General features: G+C 36.4%; 1 protein-coding gene across 1 annotated transcript; it reads left to right on the forward strand.

The window, feature by feature from the left end:
* The first annotated feature begins 9,622 nt into the window (after positions 1-9,622).
* LOC123780242 (olfactory receptor 2T29-like) lies at positions 9,623-19,712 on the forward strand. The gene is made up of 2 exons (XM_045779057.2): positions 9,623-9,665; positions 18,748-19,712. Exon 2 carries the CDS (start codon positions 18,750-18,752, stop codon positions 19,710-19,712), a length of 963 nt encoding a protein of 320 aa, XP_045635013.1. The 5' UTR covers positions 9,623-9,665; positions 18,748-18,749.
* The last annotated feature ends 4,094 nt before the right edge of the window (positions 19,713-23,806 follow it).

Below are 23,806 nucleotides of genomic sequence, written 5' to 3' on the forward strand. Positions count from 1 at the left end.
CCAAAGGTAGAGTAAAGGCCACACTGAAGAAGGTAGGGAGTGTAGAGACATGGTTAAGGGGAGAAACAGATCCTGCCTGTTGTGGAGTGGAGGAGAGTGTGGTTGCAGAGAAGTATGCAAGACAGCGAAGAGCACAGGGCAATGAATAAGGGGAATGTGTCCCCCTAGCCACTGGCTTGGATAAAGAGGTGCTGAATTTTGTGTGTTATCACAACCAGTGAGGCTTAAAGTCAGGAGTTTTAAAGGTCAGCAGGCTTGGCTGGGGAAGATCCCAGAGGATACTGCACTGATCCTGGAGGGAAGGCAGGCAAAGAACTCAGGGAAATACAGTGTTGAAACAGATCTGAAGAGCATGTGGGGCATACAGTGCGGAGATTATTTGTTCTTCTTGGAGCATGTCCCTGAGAAGCATCATTCACAGAGAATCCTTTCAGTGAACAAAGGACTTGGTGGGCCCCATTTGCCTTCCTAATCCCTCAGTATAATATAGAACCCCCTGAAAAAAATCAGTACAGTGGTGACACTGGATGGCTAACTTGCTTACACTAACCTCACACTTTTCAGTCTATATTGTGAAAGTCCCAGAGAAGCAGGGGCTGTGTTTTAAATCTTCCAAAAAATCAGCACAAACCTCTGCCCACACTATATCTCTCAACCAGGGAGGGCCTCAGTTCTGGTGGAGGTGGTGATAGGTTTCATTTAATAAGCAGACCAAAGCACACCTTGTTTTTTTTTTTATTTTTTATTTATTTTTATTTTTATTTTATTTTATTTTTTTTAATGATTTTTTATTATATTATGTTAGTCACCATACAGTACATCCCCGGTTTCCGATGTAAGGCTCGATGATTCATTAGTTGCAAAGCACACCTTGTTAAAACTTGACACATTTAGGCCGGGGATCAGATATTGCCCACTGCAGACCCACAGTCTCTACAGAAGACTGGTCTGAAAGAGAGAGCAGTTAAACACAGCAGCAGAGTGCCTGTAGCACACACCAGAGACATTCCCTGAAGCACCAGGCCCTGGGCACAACATGGCATCTTTCTCATAAAGTCATTACTTTCATGAGCAAGAAACAACTGGTTTTTTTTATCACACAGAATAAGAAGGCAAAGATATAGACAAAATCAGAAAACAGGAATTCATCCCAAATGAAAAACACAATATAAGGCCACAGAGATCTAAGGTAAACAGATATAATTAACATGCCTGGTGGAGGGTTTAAAGCAACGATATTAAGGGGACTCACTTGGGAAAGTAATGGAAGACAGCAGTGAGACCCTTACCACAGAAATGAAAGTATTAAGAAATAATCAATCAGAGGTGAGGAGTTCAAGAAATGAGTTTAGAAACATGCTTGATGCAATGAAGAGCAGGGTGGAAGTAGCAGAGGAGTGAAAGACCTAGAAGACAAAGTAATGGAAAGCAATGAAGCTGAACAAAAGGGAGAAAGAGGAATTATGGAACTCGAGAATAAAGATAGGGAACTCAGTGTCTCCATCAAATGTAAAAACATTTGTAATTTAGGAGTCCCATAAGAAGAGAGAGAAAAGAAGGCAGAAATTTTTTTTGGGAAAAAAAAAAGAACTAGCTGATAACCTCCGTAACCTAGAAAGGGAAACAGAACCCTGGGTCCAGGAGATACAGATTATTCCCACGAAAATCAACAAAAGCAAGGCAACACCAAGACATAGTGTAATTAAATTTGCAAAATATAGTATTAAGAAAAAAATCAGGGGCGCCTGGGTGGCACAGCGGTTAAGCGTCTGCCTTTGGCTCAGGGCGTGATCCCGGCGTTGTGGGATCGGGCCCCACATCAGGCTCCTCCGCTATGAGCCTGCTTCTTCCTCTCCCACTCCCCCTGCTTGTGTTCCCTCTCTCGCTGGCTGTCTCTATCTCTGTCAAATAAATAAATAAAATCTTAAAAAAAAAAGAAAAAAATCATAAAAGCAGCAATACAAAGAAGTCAATAACATAGACATGAAAAACCATAAGGGTCACTGGAGATTTCTTGACAGAAACTAGGCAAGAGAGAATAAAGTGGCATTATACATTCAAAGTGCTGAATAGGGGGAAAAAAACAATAAACTGTAGCCAAGAATACTCTATCCTTCAAGGCTATCATATAGAATAGCAAACTTAAGTTTCACAGACAAACGAAAACTAAAGGAATTTGTGACCACTAAAACAGCTCTGTAAGAAATAACAAAGGGGACACGTTGAGTGGAAAGAAGAGAAGAAAATTGAGAATGACGAGAAATAATCAGAGAAATTCTCCAGAAACAATGCGAAAAGAAGTAGTGAAATGGCAATAAATATATATTTATCAATAATTACACTGAAAGTAAGTGGACTAAATGCTAAAACCCAAAGACATAGGGTTTCAGAATGGGTAACAAAAAAACCTAAACCTTCTCTATTCTGCAAACAAGAGACTCATTTTAGACTTAAAGACATCAGAAGATTGAAAGTGAGGGATGGAGAGACATACATCACCCAACTGGATGTCAAAAGAAGACTGGCATCACAATAATTATTTCAGAAAAACTAGACATTAAAGCAAAGACTGTAAGAAGAGATAAAGGACACTATATCAAATAAAAGGGCCAAAAACAAAGAGATAGAACAAATGTAAATATTTCTACACCTAAAATGGGAGGACAATTTATATATATATATATATATATATATATATATATATATATATATATATATATATATATATATATATATATATTACAAAGCCAAAAATCATATGATTCTCTCGATAGATGCAGAAAAAGCATTTGACAAAATACAGCATCCTTTCCTGATTAAAACCCTTCAGAGTGTAGAGATAGAGGGTACATTTCTCAATCTCATAAAAACCATCTATGAAAAGCCTACAGCAAATATCATTCTCAATGCAGAAAAGATGGAAGACTTTCCCTTAAGATCAGGAAAACGACAAGGATGCCCACTCCCGCCATTATTATTCAACATAGTACTAGAAGTCCTTGCAACAGCAATGAGACAACAAAAAGGGATAAAAGGTATCCAAATTGGCAAAGAAGAAGTTAAACTGTCTCTCTTCACAGATGACATGAAACTCTGTATGGAAAACCCAAAAGAATCCACCCCCAAACTACTAGAAGTTATAGAGCAATTCAGTACTGTGGCGGGATACCAAATCAATGCTCAGAAATCAGTTGCATTTCTATAGATGAACAATGAGACTGAAGAAAGAGAAATTAGGGAATCCATCCCATTTACATTAGCACCAAAAAGCATATGGTACCTTGGAATTAACTTAACCAGAGACGTAAAGGATCTCTATTCTAAAAACTACAAATCACTCTTGAAAGACATTGAGGAAGATACGAAAAGATGGAAAAATATTCCATGCTCATGGATCAGAAAAATTAACAGAGTTAATGCTACCCAGAGCAATCTACACTTTTGATGCTATCCTGATCAAAATACCAATGACATTTTTCAATGAACTGGAGCAAACAGCCCTTAAATTTGTGTGGAACCAGAAAAGGCCACAAATTACCAAGGAAGTGATGAAAAGAAAAAACAAAGCTGGGGGCATCACACTGCTGCATTTCAAGTTGTACCACAAAGCTGTGATCACAAAGACAGCATGGTACTGGCAAAAAAACGGACACATAGACCAATGGAACAGAATAGAGAACCCAGAAATGGACCCTTGGCTCTTCGGGCAACTAATCTTTGATAAAGCAGGAAAAAAACATCCAGTGGAAAAAAAAGACAGTCTCTTCAATAAATGGTGCTGGGAAAATTGGACAGCTACATGCAAAAGAATGAAACTTGACCACTCTCTCACACCATACACAAAGATAAACACCCAATGCATGAAAGACCTCGATGTGAGACAGGAATCCATCAAAATCATAGAGGAGAACATAGGCAGCAACCTCTATGACATCAGCCACAGCAAATTCTTTCATGACACATCTCCAAAGACAAGAGAAACAAAAGATAAAATGAACTTGTCGGACTTCATCAAGATAAAAAGCTTCTGCACGGCCAAGGAAAGAGTCAAAAACCCTAAGAGGCAGCCCACGGAATGGGAGAAGATATTTGCAAATAACATTACAGGTAAAATACTGGTATCCAAGATCTAAAAAGAACTTCTCAAACTCAATACACAAGAAACAAATAAACAAATCATAAAATCAGCAGAAGATATGAACAGACATTTTCCAATGAAGACATACAAATGGCTAACAGACACATGAAAAAATGTTCAGTATCATTAGCCATCAGGGAAATTCAAATCAAAACCACCTTGAGATACCACCTTACACTAGTTAGAATGGCAAAAATGGGCAAGGCAGGAAACAACAAACGTTGGAGAGGATGTCGTGAAAGGGGATCCCTCTTATACTGTTGGTGGGAATGCAAGTTGGTACAGTCACTCTGGAAAATGGTGTGGAGGTCCCTTAAAATGTTAAAAATAGAGCTACCTATGACCCAGGCATTGCAATACTGGGTATTTACCCCAAAGATCCAGACGTAGTGAAGAGAAGGGCCATATGCACCCCAATGTTCATAGCAGCATTTTCCACAATAGCTAAAGCATGGAAGGAGCTGAGATGCCCTTCAACAGATTACTGGATTAAGAAGAAGTGGTCCATATATACAATGGAATATTACTCAGCCTTCAGAAAGAATGATTACACAACATTTGCAGCAACATGGACGGGATGGGAGGAGATTATGCTAAGTGAAATAAGTCAAGCAGAGAAAGACAATTATCATATGGTTTCACTCATTTTGGAACATAAGAAATAAGATAGGGGCGCCTGGGTAGCGCAGTCGTTAAGCGGCTGCCTTTGGCTCAGGGCGTGATCCCAGCGTTCCGGGATCAAGTCCCACATCGGGCTCCTCTGCTGGGAGCCTGCTTCTTCCTCTCCCACTCCCCTGCTGTGTTCCCTCTCTCACTGGCTGTCTGTCACATAAATAAATAAAATCTTAAAAAAAAAAAAAAAGAAATAGGATGATCGGTGGGAGAAGGAAGGGAGGAATGAAGGCCGGTAAACAGATGGGGGAGTGAACCATGAGAGACTGTGGACTCTGGGAAACAAACTGAGGGCTTCAGAGGTGAGGGGGGTTGGGGGATTGGGATAGGCTGGTGATGGGTATTAAGGAGGGCACATGTTGCATGTTATACTGGGTGTTATATGGAAGTAATGAATCATGGAACATTACATCAAGAGCTGGGCATGTTCTGTATGGTGACTAATATAACAAAATAAATATTATTAAATAAAAACAATAAAAAACTAAGATATGAACAGACACTTTTCCAATGAAGACATACAAATGGCTAGCAGACACATGAAAAAATGTTCAAAATCATTAGCCATCAGGTAACATCAAATCAAAACCATACAAAGATACCACCTTATGCTAGTTAGAATGGCAAAAATTGACAAGGCAAGAAACAGCAAATGTTGGAGAGGATGTGGAGAAAGGGGATCCCTCCTACATTGTTGGTGGGAATGCAAGTTGGTACCGCCACTCTGGAAAACAGTGTGGAGGTCCCTTAAAAAGTTAAAAATTGAGCTACCCTATGATCCAACAATTGCACTAATGGGTATTTACCCCAAAGATACAGACGTAGTGAAGAGAAGGGCCATATGCACCCCGATGTTCATAGCAGCATTGTCTGCAATAGCTAAATTGTGGAAGGAGCTGAGATGCCCTTCAATAGATGACTGGATTAAGAAGATGTGGTCCATATATACAATGGAATATTACTCAGCTATCAAAAAGAATGATTTCTCAACTTTTGCTGCAACATGGACGGCAGTGGAGGAAATAATGCTAAGCGAAATAAGTCAAGCAGAGAAAGACAATTATCATATGGTTTCTCTCATCTATGGAACATAAGAAGTAGGAAGATGGGTAGGAGAAGAAAGGGATAAAGAAAGGGGTGTAATCAGAAGGGGGAATGAAGCATGAGAGACTATGGAGTCTGAGAAACAAACTGAGGGCCTTAGAGGGCAGGGGGGGTGGGGGAATGGGATAGGCTGTTGATGGGTATTAAGGAGGACACGTATTGCATGGTGCACTGGGTGTTATACGCAACTAATGAATCATGGTACTTTACATCAAAAAGCAGGGATGTTCTGTATGATGACTAACATAATATAACAAAAAATATTATTATAAAAAACCAAAAGAAAACCCAAAGCATCTAATTTATATTATACTAATAACACAGGAATTTTAACACCTCATTACATCAATGGACAGATTATATAAGAGAATGAAAAAAAGGTAGCAATGGCTGTGAATTACACATGGGACCAAATGTACTTAACAGATAATCAGAGCATTCCATCCTAAAACAGCAGAATTCATGTTATTTTCCAATGAATATGGTACATTATCCAGACTAGATCACATATTAGGACACAAACCAGACCTCAGTAAATACAAAGAGATTGAGATCATAATGTGCAACATTTTTGGACCACAACAGTATGAAATTGAAAGACAAATATAGTAAAAACAAATTTGAAAGAAAGACAAGGAGGTTAATCATGCTACTAAAAGATGAATGGATCAACCAGGAAATCAATGAAGAAATTTAAAAATTAAGTGATAATAAATGAAAATGAAAATACAGTGGGCAAAAAACACTGAGATGCAGCAAAAGTGGTCCTAAGAGGGAGGTATATAGTAATACAGACCTTCCTGAAGAAACATGAAAAATATCAAATAAACAGCCTAACCTTACACTTAAAGGATATAGTCAAAGACCAACAAAGGAAGCTTAAAGCCAGCAGAAAGAAGGGAACGATAATGATTAGAGCAGAAATAAGTGACATAGAAATTTAAAAAACCAATAAAACAGATCAATACCCCAGGAGCTGGTTCTTTGGGAAATAAGTAATAAAATTGATAAACCTATATCTAGGTTTGCACTCAAAATCAGAAGAGAAATTACCCAAAGGAATAAAATCACAAATGAGAGAGGAGAAATAACAACCAACACCACAGAAACACAAATAATTATGAGAGTATTATGAAAAACTATATGTGAACAAACTGGACAAAATGTAAGAAATGAATAAACTCCTAAAATCACATAAACTACCAAAACTGAAATAGAAAGTAGAACACTTGAACAGATTGATAACCAGCAAAGAAATAAAATCAGTAATGATAATTAAAAACAGAAACAAAACCGCAAACATCTAAAAACCAGGGCCAGAGGGCATTACAGGTGAATTTACCAAACATTTAAAGAAGGGATAATAGCTACTGTTCTCAAACTATTCCAGAATATAGAAAAGGAAAAAAAAAAAACCTTCCAAATTCATTCTATGATGCCAGATTTATTCTAATACAAAAACTACATGAAGACTCCACTAAAATGAACACTTCAGGCCAATATCCCTGAGGAGCATGGGTGCAAAAATTCTCAATAAAATGTGAGCAAGCCAAATCCAGTAGCACATTAAAAAAAATCATTTACCACAATCAAATGGGATTTGTTCCTGGGTTGCAAGAGTGGTTCAATATTTGCAAATGAATCTGTGTGATAAACTGTATAAATAAAAGAAATAATAAGAATCTTACAATCATTTCAAGATGCAGGAAAAAAAAACCTGACAATGTACCACATTCCTTCATGAAAAAAACCCTCAACAAAGTAGGGAAAGAAGAAATCTACCTCAACATAATAAAGACCATATACCAAAAACACACAACTAATATCATCCTCAATGGGGAACACATGAGAAATTTTCCGCTACCATCAGGAACAAGACAAGGATGTCCTCTCTCACCACTGTTATTTAACATAGTACTGGAAGTCCCAGGCTCACCAATCAGACAACAAAAGTAAATAAAAGACATCCAAATTCACAAGGAATATAAAAGCCTTTCACTATTTGCAAGAACATTGTGCTTTATATAGAGAAAAACCAAAAAACTCCACCAAAAGGAAATGCTAGAAGTTATAAACAAATTCATCAAAGTCATAGGACACAAAATCAATATACAGAAATCTGTTGCATTTCTATCCACCAATAATGAAGCATCAAAAAGCAAAATTAAGGAATCGATCTCACTTATCATAGCACCAAAAACAATAATATGCCTGGGAATAAGCCCAGCCAAATTGTTGAAAGACCTCTACTTTTAAAACTATAAAACACTGATGCAAGAATTTGAGGATGAGTCAAGGAAATAGAGAGACATTCCATGACCATGCATTGGAAGAATAAAGATTTTGAAAATATCTATTGTAGCCAAAGTAATCTACATGTTTAGTGCAATACCTATCAAAATACCAGCAACATTTTTCACAGAGCTACAAGAAAGAATCACAGAATTTGTATGGAGACAAAAGTCTCTGAATAGCCAAATCAATCTTGAAAAAGAAAAACAAATCTGCAGACATCACAATTCTGAACTTCATCTCTATCTCAAAGCTGTGATCATCAAGACTGTATGGTACTGGCACAAAATCAGATACATGGATCAATGGAACAAAATAGAAAACCCAGAAATGGACCCACAACTATATGGTCTACTAATCCTTGACAAAGCAGGGAAGAATGTCCAATGTGAAAATGACAGTGTCTTCAACAAACAGTGTAGGGAAAACTGGACAGCAACAAACCAAAGAATGAAACTGGACCACTTTCTTATACCACACACAAAAGCCAAAAGGATAGAAAACCTGCGACATGAATGTATAAAAATCCTAGATGAGAACACAAGCAGTAACGTGCTTGAGCTCAGCCATAACAGATCCTTACTCAATATGTCTCCTGAGGTAAGGGAAACAAAAGCAAAAATAACCTCTTGAGTCTTTATCAAAAGAAAAAGCTTCTGCACAGTGAAGGAAACAAGGAACAAAACTAAAAGGCAACCTAGGGAATGGGAAGAGATATTTGCAAATGACAGATCTGATAAGGGTTAGTATCCAAAAGAAATAAATATATTCTAAAACTCAACACCCAAATAGCAAATAATCCAATTGTAAATGGATTTTACTGTAGATAGGAACAAACACTTCCCCAGGGAAGATATCCACATGTACCCCAGACATATGGAAAGATGCTAAACTTCACTCACTATCAGGGAAATACAAATCAAAACTACACAGAGATATCATCTCACCACTGTTACAATAGCTAAAATCAACAACAGATATTAGTGAGAATGTGGAGAGGTGGAGACTTCTTGCAATGTTGGTGGGAATGCAAACGGGTGCAGCCACTCTGGAAAACAGTATGGAGGTTCTCCAAAAATTTAAAAATAGAACTACCCTATGATCCAGGTATTACACTACTAAGTATTAACCCAAAGCATATAAAAAATGAGTTTAAAGGGATACTTGCAGCCCAATGTTTATAACAGCCTTATCAACAATACCCAGAAGGTTTTTATCTTGATGAAGTCCCACAAGTTCATTTTTTCTTTTGTTTCTCTTGCTTTTGGAGATGTGTCATGAAAAAAGTTGCTGTGGCCGATGTTGTAGAGGTTGCTGCCTATGTTCTCCTCTAGGATTTTGATGGATTCCTGTCTCACATCGAGGTCTTTCATGCATTTGGAGTTTATCTTTGTGTATGGTTTGAGAGAGTGGTCAAGTTTCATTCTTTTGCATGTAGCCGTCCAGTTTTCCCAGCACCATTTATTGAAGAGACTGTCTTTTTTCCACTGGATGTTTTTTCCTGCTCTGTCAAAGATTAGTTGCCCAAAGAGCTGAGGGTCCATTTCTGGGTTCTCTATTCTCTTCCATTGGTCTATATGTCTGTTTTTGTGCCAGTACCATGCTGTCAAGATAAAAAGCTTCTGCACAGCCAAGGAAACAGTCAAAAAAACTAAAAGGCAGCCCACAGAATGGGAGAAGATATTTGCAAATGACACTACAGATAAAAGACTGGTATCCAAGATCTACAAAGAGCTTCTCAAACTCAATACACGAGAAACAAATAAACAAATCATAAAATGGGCAGAAGATTTGAACAGACACTTTCCCAATGAACACATACGAATGGTTAACAGACACATGAAAAAAAGTTCAACATCTTTAGCCATCAGGGAAATTCAAATCAAAACCACCTTGAGATACCACCTTACGCCAGTTAGAATGGCAAAAATTGACAAGGCAGGAAACAACAAATGTTGCAGAGGATGTGGAGAAAGGGGATCCCTCTTACATTGTTGGTGGGAATGCAAATTGGTACAGCCACTCTGGAAAACAGTGTGGAGGTCCCTTAAAAAGTTAAAAATAGAGCTTACCCTATGACCCAGCCATTGCATTACTGGGTATTTACCCCAAAGATACAGACGTAGTGAAGAGAAGGGCCATACGCATCCCAATGTTCATAGCAGCACTGTCCACAATAGCTAAATCATGGAAGGAGCCGAGATGCCCTTCAACAGATGACTGGATTAAGAAGATGTGGTCCATATATACAATGGAATATTACTCAGCTATCAGAAAGAACGAGTTCTCAACATTTGCTGCAACATGGACGGCACTGGAGGAAATAATGCTAAGCAAAATAAGTCAAGCAGAGAAGGACAATTATCATATGGTTTCACTCATTTATGGAACATAAGAAGTAGGAAGATTGGTAGGAGAAGAATGGGAAGAAGAAGGGGGGGTAAACAGAAGGGGGAATGAACCACGAGAGACTATGGACTCTGGGAAACAAACTGAGGGCTTCAGAGGGGAGGGGGATGGGGGAATGAGATAGACTGGTGATGGGTAGTATGAGGGCATTGTGCACTGGGTGTTATATGCAAGTAATGAATCATGGAACTTTAAAAAAGTAAATAAATAAAAAATTAAAACAAAAACAACAACAACAATAGCCAAATTATGGTAAGAGCCATGTGTGCATTGACTGTTGAATGGATAAAGAAGAGTTAGTATATATAGAAATAGAATATTGCTCAGCCATAAAGAAAATAATGAAACCTCGCCATTTGTAAAGACAGGATTGAGCTAGAGAGTATTATGCTAAGTGAAATAAGTCAGTGAGAGAAAGAGAAATACCATATGATCATACTATGTGAAATTTAAGAAATGAAGCAAATGAGCAGAGTGACAAAAGAAGAGATAGAGGCAAACCAAGAAGGTGACTCTTAAGTGTAGAGAACAAACTGATGGTTACCAAAAGGGGGTGAGTAGAGTAATGGATTAAATAGGTGATGGGGATTAAGGGGAGCACTTATGATGAGGTCCAGGTATAGTATGGAATAGTTGAATTACTGTTTTGAACACCTGAAACTAATATTGCACTTAATGTTAACTTACTGAAATTAAAAAAAAAACAACCTTAAAAAAACTAAGTAGAATTGAAATAAATACTTTAGAAAACTAAAAATGGCAGTTTAGGGAAGAAAAAAAAAGTCAAAGGAGTCAGATGAATCATATGCAGGCTGAACCCTGGATGACACAGAAGGCTCCAGTCGTAAGTGTGGGCCTTTAAAAAAAAAAAGTCATTGTCTGGAGAAAAGATGTTATGGGCAAAGATGAAATGAGAAAACGATTGACATAGTTCCAGAACACATATATAGAAAAAGGTTTAGAAGAATTGTTTTGTATTATTGAAATATAACTGACATACAATGTTATATTAACTTCAGGTGTCCAATATATTGATTCAATTTTCTGTTTGATGGTTTGTGTTTTTATATTGTTTCTATTATTAACACATTGACATTTAAATTATAAAACATTTACCCTAAAATGCAACAATAAGCCAATGCTGATTACAGTGGAGTAACATAATAAAGAGTACAATCAGTAATCTAATGAAGAGTGATTGAGAGAGAGATGTCAAGGAAATCTCTTCAATTTTATTCTCAACTACAGTACTGATTAGTGGTGCTGTCCTTGACACACCAATTAGTCTATGAGTTGCATATGCAACTGTCTTATATTTCAGATAAGAAAAAAATAAGAGAAGTATATCAATACCTCATATAATAATTTTGGAAAATTAAATGAGGATAGATATACACTTCGTAAGGAAAATATTTTATAATGTGAAAAAACTAAGGACACATAAACTGACATCGATTTCAGATAAGATTTTATTGGTGGTGGTGGAATTTGAGATTACTGTTAATATTGGTTAAGATTTCCAGTTAATAAAGACTTGAGGAGAGAACCAGAACAGTGTAACATAGATACCTATTACCTTTTTTGTTGTTGTTAGGACTCTTTTTTTTAAATGTTTTTTTTTTTTTTATTATATTATGTTGTTAGGACTCTTAATTGCATTCTTCTTCAAAGTCCCAGAAGGAATTAATCAACAGCAAACCTCATCAACTCCCATAATGGGCAGAGTAAAACCAGGATGATGTCATTGTCTTGTTCATCTTTATACTGTTAACCGTGGCCATACTCTATTACTCAGACGGATAAGATCTGCAGCATCATCTGATGCTGAGTTCAATCATATAGAAAGAACTGCAGGAGCAAAAAGGGTAATTATTGTTTTTGACTTGTTCTCCTTCTGATACACACTAATAATTTTTGGTGATATTTCATCAATTTTCCCTACCATCTATTTTTATGAAAAAAGCAAATGTGATATTTTTTAAATTCAAATATCATTAACATACTCCATTATATTAGTTTCAGATGTATAATTCTAATGATTCAACAATTCTATACATTTCTTAGTGCTCTTCATGATAATTGTAGTCTTAATTATCCTTTTTGATTGGATCTTTCTTGTAGTGATAATTTACTGCACCATATTAGGAAATGGCTTTTTGATTTACATTTATGTATGGACAAAAGAATATGCATGCCTCCCATATTTTGAATGATATGCTTGTTTTATTGAGGATGAAATTTTATAGAAGGAATGAAACTGATTTTACTTTGAGTGGACATTAATTCTGATAGTTAGAAAACTGAAACTAATGTCTCAGTTATCTTTATGTTTCTTAGATGAAACTGACAGTGAGTGATAATACCTAAATTGTAGACTGTGGAGGGAAGATAGTACTCTAGAGGGCTACAGCAGCAGTATAGGTTCTGGGTGAATTGTGTGATGCTAGACAGTTATCCTGATAAATTGTTTATTTGTTTGTTTTTAAGATTTTGTTTATTTGAGAGAGAGAGCACACGTGTGTGCATGAGTGGGGGGAGGGGAGAGAGAGAGAGGGAGAAGCAGATTTCGACTCAGCAGGGAGCCCAACACTGGGCTCAAATCAGGGACTCCAAGATCATGACCTGAACTAAAGGCAGCCCTTAAACCAGCTGAGTCACCCAGGTGTCCTCTCCTCATTTTTAAATAATTTTCTCTTTTGTTATTCTTATGTTAAAATGCCTACCCTGGGAATTCGAATTATTTAATTTATAAAAGTAGAAAATAAGATGATTAACTAGTTCATTGACTCCTGGGGAAGGTGAAATATAGAACGATAGAGAACAATAAAAAATTTCTGGGATGTTGTTAGCTTCAAGTAATGATTTGTTATTCTACCAGCAGTATTTATTATTTATTTATTTATTTATTTATTTATTTATCATATATTTATTATTTTTATACTAATTTTTTATATTATGTTAGTCTCCATACAGTATATCCTTATTTTTTGATGTAATGTTCCATGATTCATTATTTGCGTATAACACCCAGTGCACCATGCAATAGGTGCCCTCCTTAATACCCATCACGGGCCTATCCCAGTCCCCACAACCCTCCCCTCTGAAGCCTTCAGTTTGTTTCCCAGAGTCCACAGTCTCTCATGGTTCATTCCCCCTTCTGTTTACCCCCCCCCCGTCTTCTTCCCTTTCTTCTCCTACCAATCTTCCTACTTCTTTTGTTCCATAGATGAGAGAAATCATATGATAGTTGTCTTTCTCTGCTTGACTTATTTCACTTAGCATAATCTCCTCGAGTCCTGTCCATGTTGCTGCAAATGTTGGGTAATCATTCTTTCTGATGGCTGAGTAATATTCCATTGTATATATGGACCACATCTTCTTAATCCAGTCATCTGTTGAAAGGCATCTCAGCTCTTTCCATGATTTAGCTATTGTGGACAGTGCTGCTATGAATATTGGGATGCGTATGGCCCTTCTCTTTACTACATCTGTATCTTTGGGGTACGTACGCAGTAGTGCAATTGCTGGATCATAGGGTAGCTCAATTTTTAACTTTTTAAGGGACCTCCATACTGTTTTCCAAAGTGGCTGTACCAACTTGCACTCCAACCGACAGTGTAAGAGGGATCCCCTTTCTCCACATCCTCTCCAACATTTGTTGTTTCCTGACTTGTCAATTTTTGCCATTCTAACTGGCATAAGGTGGTATCTCAGTGTGGTTTTGATTTGAATTTCACTGATGGCTAATGATGTTGAACATTTTTTCATGTGTCTGTTAGCCATTTGTATGTCTTCATTGGAAAAATGTCTGTTCAAATCTTCTGCCCATTTTATGATTTGTTTATTTGTGTCTCGTGTATTGAGTTTGAGAAGTTCTTTGTGATCTTGGATACCAGTCTTTTATCTGTAGTGTCATTTGCAAATATCTTCTCCCATTCCGTGGGCTGCCTCTTAGTTTTTTTGACTGTTTCTTTGGCTGTGCAGAAGCTTTTTATCTTGATGAAGTCCCACAACTTCATTTTTTCTTTTGTTTCTCCTGCCTTTGGAGATGTGTCATGAAAAAATTTGCTGTGGCCAATATCAAAGAAGTTGCAGCCTATGTTTTCCTCTAGGATTTTGATGGATTCCTGTCTCACATCAAGGTCTTTAATCCATTTGGAGTTTATCTCTTTGTATGCTGTGAGAAAGTGGTCAAGTTTCTTTCTTTGCATGTAGCTGTCCAATTTTCCCAGCACCATTTATTAAAGAGACGGTCTTTTTTCCACTGGATGTTTTTTCCTGCTTTGTCAAAGATTAGTTGCCCAAGGAGGCAAGGGTCCATATCTGGGTTCTCTATTCTGTTCCATTGGTCTTTGTGTTTGTTTTTGTGCCAATACCATACTGTCTTTGTGATCACAGCTTTGTAGTATAGCTTGAAATCTGGCAACGTGATGCCCCCAGCGCTTTTTTTCCTTTTCAACAATTCCTTGGTTATTCAGGTACTTTTCTGGTTCCACACAAATTTAAGGGCTGTTTGTTCCAGTTCTTTGAAAAATGTCATTGGTATTTTGATCGCGATGACATTGACCACCAGTATTTAAAACAATGCAAAACAAAACAAAACATAACAAAACAAAACAAAACAACACAACACAACACAATAAGGGGATGATTTAAAAATTTTTATTTATTTATTTTTATTTTTAGTAAACTCTACACCCAATATGGGATTCAAACTCACAACCTGAAGATCAAGAGTTACATGCTCTACTACTGAACCATCCAGGTGTCCCTACCACCACTATTAATTCTCCAATTTAAATTTGTACTGTTCTGCTTACATTAAGCTCAAACAACTGGATAGAAAAAATAAGAATGAACAGGGTGGCCAGTTATCTTGCATGGTATAGATAACATTCTATTGTTTGTCTGGTGTGCCAGGAAGGCTGTTCAGTGTGGCTTGAATAAAGTGACTCCCATTCATGAAAGAGCAACAAAAATTTGCTTCATTTGACCACAAAAATTGACTGAGACAACAGGTATGTTTTGCTTTAATTGGGCTATTTTAAATTTTGCCCAGAGGTCAGCTTTTATCTGTTAGTGGGGGTGGAAAATGACAATAAGATTATATTTTTGATGCAATATGTACAAGATTTGTCAGATATTTATATTAAGGCATCAAATTAATTTTCATTGTTTTCTACTACTCTAGCACCCTGGAACTTGGGACTGTTCATAAGTTGAATATTGTAATTCATCTTGGTAATCATTACAAAAGTATGCAATGTTTTGAAAATCAGAATTAATTCCTGAAATATCCCTGTATCATAATCATTCCTAAATTCTTCCTAGAGAGAAGAGCGAATATTTTTTTTGTTGGTAAAGACTTTTAAAATTGAACATTTAATACGTCAATAATTGAGAAGTTGCAAAAGTTTGATTTCTAGAAGAGAAAATGTGAAAGAAGTTATTAGTGTTTCTTTCCAGAAAGGAGAGAGATATTTACTTCTATAGTTTTTTTCTTATTTATTTTGAGCTATTTTAAAATTTACTTACATTTCAAATCACAAACATACACACACACAATATCTTTGCCTGAATAGGTGAACTGCGACCTCCTTCAGTGTAATCATTTGAATTTGTCTTTTGTCTTCAGCATTTAACAGAGATTTAGGCTTTGAGTAGCCAGAATTTCTTTTTTAGGAAGGGGTTGTATTTTAGTCAGAGATAAACTCAATGTTGCTCAGTTTTGCTTCATGAGATTTAGAGCAAATGGTAGGAGATTTAAATAGATGAATTTGGAGAAGCATGTACTAGTTAGAACTAAGGTAGGATTTTCCATAAAGATCTGCTTAACCAGAGTAAAAATTAAAAAAAAAAAACTCATATATATATATATATATATATATATATATATATATATATATATATATATGTAAAAAGAAAAAATCTGGTTACAGAAATTATCAAATCTCAATTCTTATGTGTATGAATAGATAGTAAAACTGGCCAACTGAAATAATTCATCTTATATCATAAAACACAAATGTTAACTGCCATCTCTTAAACAGATTTTGCATAATAATCACCATAGATATTAACTCTTTAAATTACAATATATGTGCTTATTCATTGTAACTGGTAATGTTCTAAGCACTTTCATATTTTATATCATTTAATCCTGAACATACCTAAGATCTAACATTATTATCTTGTTTCAATGTAAAATGATCAAAGGGAGTGTTGGTGAAGGATAATCTGGACCCACAAGAATAATCTCAACATTTGGGCTCCTAGATTGATGTCTCTAGGATATCTAAGTGTTAGTCATTGATGGAGGACACTGATCTGCTGCTGGGGATACACTCTGCACAACCACAGAGCATCACTCCCTGGCCTGATTCTAATGACAATGGGGTTAAAATTTTGGTATAAATATCCCCTAAGTTATGTTTCAGTTACTTTCTACATCTTTCTTACATGGAATAGATCTCTAAGATTTTTAAAGATCCAGTTGGATCCTTAAACCAGAAAGGTTGATTCAATTTGACTTCCATAATTAAGAAGTCTAAAAATGAGATATTTTATTGTCTTCCTTTCAATGATTCACTTTTTTTGTGTTTTTATATGGTGGTGATTCTGAAAATTTCCATACTCATTGATAAACAACACTATCTGTCATCAGGAAATCTCATGACCTTGAACTGTGGCAACCTTACTGTAAGTTACCAATATTTAAAAGTTTTTTTTTATTTGAATGCACTTGACACACAAGGTTAAAGTAGGTTCAGGTATGCAACATAGATATTCAACAAATTATGTGTTATGCTATGCTTACAAGAGTGGTAGTTTCCATCTGTCACAATACAACACTATTAGAATATCACTGGCTATATTCCTTATGCTGTGTATTTTATTCCTGTTACTTATTCATTCCGTAACTGGAAGACTGTATCTCCCATTTCCTGTCACTAATTCTGCCCGTCACCCCATAGCTCTCCCCTGTGGTGGTCATCAATTTCTTCTTTATATTTCCAGGTCTCATATTGTTTTTGTTTGTTTATTCATTTGTGTTTTTAGATTCCACATATGAGTGAAATTATGTAATATTTGTCTTTCTCAGTCTGACTTATTTCACTTACCATAATACTCTGGTGGGTCTGTTGTAAAAAAGGGCAGAATCTCATTCACTGTTATAGTGGCAAATATATATATATATATATATATACACATACACACAGAACATATATAGGCATGTGCACACACACACACACACACACACACATACACACACTCCTTTCCTTCTTTATCCATTTGTCTATTGAAGGAAACTTAGGTTGTTTCCATATCTTGGCTATTGTAAACAATGCTGCAGTGAACATTATGGGTGAATATAAAAATAAACAATAGAATATTACTCAATCATAAAAAGTTTGAAAACTAGCCATTTGCAATGACATTGATGTAGCTAGAGAGTATTATGCTAAGCAAAATAAGTCAGAGAAAGAGAAATACTATATGATTTCACTTGTATGTGGATTTTAAGAAACAAAGCAAATGAACAAAGGGAAGAAAATTGAGAGAGAGGCAAACCAAGAAATAGACTCTTAAATATACAGAATAAACTGATGGTTACCAGAATGCAGGTGGGTATGGGGATGGATCAAATAGATTGTGGGGATTAGGATTACATTTGTGATGAGCACCAGGTATTGTATGAAAATGTTGAATCACTATATTCTACACCTGAACACTGTATGTTAACTAACTGGAATTTAAATTAAAAATTAAAGGTCATATAAAGATTAAAAAAATACAGATGCAGAGAGTGGTTTTTGTTTTCTTTATGGAAATACCTATCTAGTATTGGAATTATTAAGGTACTGATATTTTTGACCCTGAGTTGTAAATTCTTAGATTTCTAGTAAATTTATACAACTACAGGTAATTTATACTCCTAAACTTTACAGGTCCTTGGAATTCCCCCTTCTTGTCACACTGGCTACCCATTTGTAAACATGCAAACACACACACACACACACACACACACACACACACACACACTCAAGCTCACTAAACATTTATTTCAGGTGCTCATATCCCAGGCGTGATCTATTAACTCCACAGCTCTCCTTGCTGCACCAGGTAAAATGCAATGGAGAACACCACGTGGGTGGCCAACCATACTGGACGATCAGATTTTGACCTGGTGGGACTCTTCAGTCAATTCAAGTACCCAGCTCTCCTTTGTGTGGTCATTTTTGTGGTTTTCCTGATGGCCTTGTCTGGAAACACCATCCTGATCCTTCTGATACACTGTGATGTTCACCTTCATAAACCCATGTACTTTTTTATCACCCAGTTATCTCTCATGGATGTGATGTATATTTCTGTCACTGTGCCTAAGATGCTCATGGACCAAGTCATGGGTGTGAAACATATTTCAGCCCCTGAATGTGGGATGCAGATGTTTCTCTATCTGATGCTAGGAGGTTCAGAAGTTTTCCTTCTAGCTGCCATGGCCTATGACCGCTATGTGGCCATCTGCCATCCACTCCATTATCCTGTCCTCATGAACCATAGAGTATGTCTCCTCTTGGCATCTTCCTCCTGGTTTCTGGGATCTATGGATGGATTTGTGCTCACACCCGTCACCATGACCTTCCCCTTCTGCAGATCCCGGGAGATCCAACATTTCTTCTGTGAGGTCCCTGCTGTAATGAAGCTTTCCTGCTCAGACACTTCGCTCTATGAGACACTCATGTACCTGTGTTGTGTCCTCATGCTCCTCATCCCTGTGACAATCATTTCAAGCTCCTATTCTTTCATCCTCTTCACCATCCACAGGATGAACTCAGCAGAGGCACGGAAGAAGGCTTTTGCCACTTGTTCTTCCCACATGATGGTGGTCATCCTCTTCTATGGTGCTTCCATCTATACCTACATGCTCCCCACCTCCTATCACACCCCTGAGAAGGACATGATTGTATCTGTCTTTTATACCATACTCACTCCTGTTCTAAACCCTTTAATTTATAGTCTTAGGAATAAGGATGTTACAAGGGCTCTAAAAAAAATGTTGAATGTGGGATCAGTCTTTGAGGAAACTATAAAGTAGGAACTATTTGTACTATTTTTTCCCTTCACTCTACAAATTAAAACTTTAGGATACTATGCCAATGTTTTTCCTTAGATTCACACACCATGATGTGTCATCACCAATTTGTTCCTTTTGGAGGAATTGTTAATCTGTACTGGAAAGATCTTCATTTTTACACTTTGGCATTCAAAGCAATTGTACAATTGTATTATATCCATGTTATATTTTTCTGAAGTTTCCAGCGTGATTCTGCAGAAGAATATTTATATTCTTCAGAAATACATAATAAAATAATTAGAAACAAAATAATAAGGTGTGCAATTGGTGAGAGAGAGATGGAGAGAGAAATGATAAAGCAAGTTGGGCATAAGATATAGGAGAATCTAGGCAAAATATATATGACTGTTAATTGTACTATTATTATTTATACTATTTTTCTGTAAATTTAAAATTACTTAAGAATAAAACATAAAATATCAGACTTTAGTCTATTTTAAAAACTTGTCCTTGCTGCATGGTGGCAGTGTAAGTGATGAATCTTGGAAATCATGTACTTATTAACATGGCTGATCAGTAGTGCAACAATCCAGTTGTTTGCCTGCATTTAATAAGGACAATTTTGTTCTTATTTTCCAAACCTGAAGACCTCCATAGCTGTTACTTGTATCTGAAATCATTAGTCCATTGTGGTAGAAGGTACTGTGGGAAAAATATTAACCCCAAGAACGAGGGCATAGGGAAGTTTTCCAGCGTAAGGTGGTATTAGAGCTGAGATTTGAAGTATGTCACTTATCGTACAAAGAAACAGAGGAAGACCATCAAACATCCAGTCCTTCATTTCTTCAAAAAACATGTCTTATGCTATATAATAATAAAAAATAACTATTAGCTAACTGAATTTAACATATAAATAACAAATGTCTCCTGCCCCTAAGGAATTTGATCTGTAGGTGTAGTTTGTGCAAATAGTTGTAAGGAAATATATAAATTGTTTTAGGCTCATGTGGAAAGGGTACAGCTTATTTTTAAAATATATATTATTTATTTGACAGAGACATAGATCCAGAGAGCATGAGGGAATGGCAGAGGGAAAAAGAGAAATAGGTTCCCTGCTGAGCAGGTAGCCTGATGCAAGGCTCCATCCCAGAACCTGGGGATAATGACCTGAACCGAAGGCAGATGCTTAACCAGCTGAGGCACTGAGATGCCCCAAGGGTACAACGTATAAGGACACACCAATTCTACCTATGACATGTGATTTTTGACCAAATGGGGAGGCTGAAAGAGACCCTAGATCTCAGTGTTGAATGGTGACTAGATGCTACCTTCGTATGAGTATAGGAGGCTGGGACCAGGGCTCTTGCTCAAGGACATGATGCCACAGATAAGGAACACTATGGGCAAAGTTCAGGTGGTTGGCCAAGCAGGAGAGAAATGTTCCAATAGCACCTCTTTCCTGGTTCACTTTATAGCTTAATTTCTTGCCCTTTTTTGCTGTAGGTATATAAAAATAATAATACAATTATCTGACTTGGATTTTAGAAAAGTTAAATCATTGGGAATCTACTGGAGAAGAGCAACATTGGAGGTACGGAGACCAGGTTGAGTGATGATGATGACCTGGATAGTGTTGATCTAAGTGGAATGGATCATTCTAAGTGGAATTAGGGGCTTTTAGGGTGTAAGTAGGCCTGTTGTACCTGTTCCATAAAACCACAAACTTGGTTGCATGTTTACCAGTTTCCAATTAGCTGTGACAACTTGTGAATTATCAGAAGGTTTCAAAAGGGGTCATTCCCCCCCTTAAATTCTTTTATATTTTTTAAAGATTTTATTTATTTATTTGACAGAGATAGAGACAGCCAGCGAGAAAGGGAACACAAGCAGGGGGAGTGGGAGAGGAAGAAGCAGGCTCATAGCTGAGGAGCCTGATGTGGGGCTCGATCCCATAATGCCGGGATCACACGCTGAGCCAAAGGCAGACGCTTAACCGCTGTACCACCCAGGCGCCCCCTCCTTAAATTCTTGACACACTCAATTCCTTCGTGAGTATAAAATAAGGATCTTGAGGTATTTTAGGAAACAGTGTTGGAAAATTTGTTTAGTATTTTTTGTTGTTACAGTAAAATGGAATGAATAAAATATGTACACTATTTAACTTTAAAAACAATTGACACGTGTATATATCACCCCTCAATTTCTTGGACCATAATGACACACAATTTGATAGTTTCACTTAAAGCACTGTAGATATGGGAAACAAAATGGGGCAAAACAAAATTAAGCATTTTATGAAGCCATATTTTTCCAGAGATGAATTTTTTATTCTATCTCAAGGGAAAAATGATAAAAATATTTTAGAATGATGTATTTTTAATAAAATATTTAAGGGTGGCCTGGGTGGCTCAGTCGGTTAAGCATCTTCCTTTGTCTCAGGTCATGATCCCAGGGTCCTGGAATTGAGCCCCGCATCGGGCTCCCTGCTTAGCAGAGAGCCTGCTTCTCCCTCTCCTTCTGCCACTCTCCCCCCCGCCCCGGCTTGTGCTATCTTTCTCTGATAAACAAATAAATAACCCCAAATAAATAAATAATAAATAAAATCTTTGAAAAATATTTAAAATACAATTTTCTATAGCCTGTACTAGAAAAGATTTACAAGAACTGTGCAATTGGGAAATTCTTAATCAAATTATATATAGTACATTATACTCAGAATTAATAGACATGAAAGAATAGTTGTTGCTCCAAGTTTTGTATCTAGAATAAAGCAACAAATGAAGATTTTCTGGTACTCAAGTGCACTTGCTTACAGTGCCATATTAGTAGCTGTGCACTGAAGTAGTTTAAAATGTGCAGATTTCAGAATGTGTTCACATGTTTGTGCTTGTGCTCATGATGCCACTAGCATTTGGCCAAAGACATTATTTTTAACCCATGAAAACCAGCCCTCAGCATTCCTGCATCCTCTGAAGGTCACTAAGGACTATGATTGGAATTATTACAAATGTATTCATAAACCAATATGAATTAGATAGAGAAGCTTGCATTGCTTTTGTTTGTTTGTTTTTAACAAATATTTCACTTTAACTATTTAATACATATTTTATTTATTTTACACTATGTACCAGTCGTTGTTATAATGTTGCTAAGTATATTAACTTATTCAAACCTATTAAACCCTTTAAGGAAGATATGATTTTTTTCTTTGTTCTTTTTGGTACATTTATTTTACTGTGGTAGGAACACCTACCATTAGATCAACCTTGTCAACAAATTTTTATGTATGCAACGTAGTATAGTTGACTATAGGGCAGGTATTCATATTTTCTGCATTGTACAGAGAAGGACGCTAAGTCACAACAGGTGAAATAATTTGTTTGAGGGCACTAGGTAGTAATGTTCAAATGGATATTTGCTAACAAGTATGAACTCCAAGTTGGTTGGAATAACTGGGCCTTTCCATAGTGAAAAATGGTGTATTTGGGTTAATGTTAGTTCTGTCATTTTTGCTCTAGACAGAAAACTTGGTGATACCAAGTTTTAGAGAAAACCAGTTTCTTATATTAGTATTTATTTACTAATACTGTATATCTTCAGAGGAAAGATAGAAGATGCCACTCATTGTTTCCAAATGATTTCCAGAGAGAGTAATTATAGTTCAATTATAGTGTAATCCTTCCATGCTCTAAACATAAATGCTATGAAGTTGCAATGTAAAGGAAAAAATAAGGCATTATTGATATCAAATCTTAATCACTGAAATTTGTTTTCCATAGTATTAGAATAATTGGTTATTCTCTGTATATAGAGGTCAGTTTCCAAAGAAGTTCCAGTTACGTAGTATAGCAATTCATTGCTAGATTAAAGGTTCTAACTCAGAGTTATAAAAACATGCCTATAACATGTGTATGTTAGAGCTAATGATAAACACCAAACATCTTAAGCAAAGCTCTGAATTGCCCAGCTAACAATTAATTTGACTGGATAAACATTAAAGAAAATCAACCTTTAGATTTTGAGCTGAAGGTGTCTGGATAAAGGTAGTTCTATACACTGAGTCAGAAGATGTAAAAATCAGGCACACTTATGAAATACTAACTAACTCCATTTAT

This window comes from Ursus americanus, chromosome 5, assembly GCF_024610735.1.
Source record: "Ursus americanus isolate L20-20 chromosome 5, mUrsAme1.1.p, whole genome shotgun sequence".
In the NCBI taxonomy this organism is placed as follows: domain Eukaryota; kingdom Metazoa; phylum Chordata; class Mammalia; order Carnivora; family Ursidae; genus Ursus; species Ursus americanus.

Bases quoted from the DNA above. Each gene is read 5' to 3' on its own strand.
- LOC123780242 (XM_045779057.2), top strand. From the start codon at position 18,750: ATGGAGAACACCACGTGGGTGGCCAACCATACTGGACGATCAGATTTT.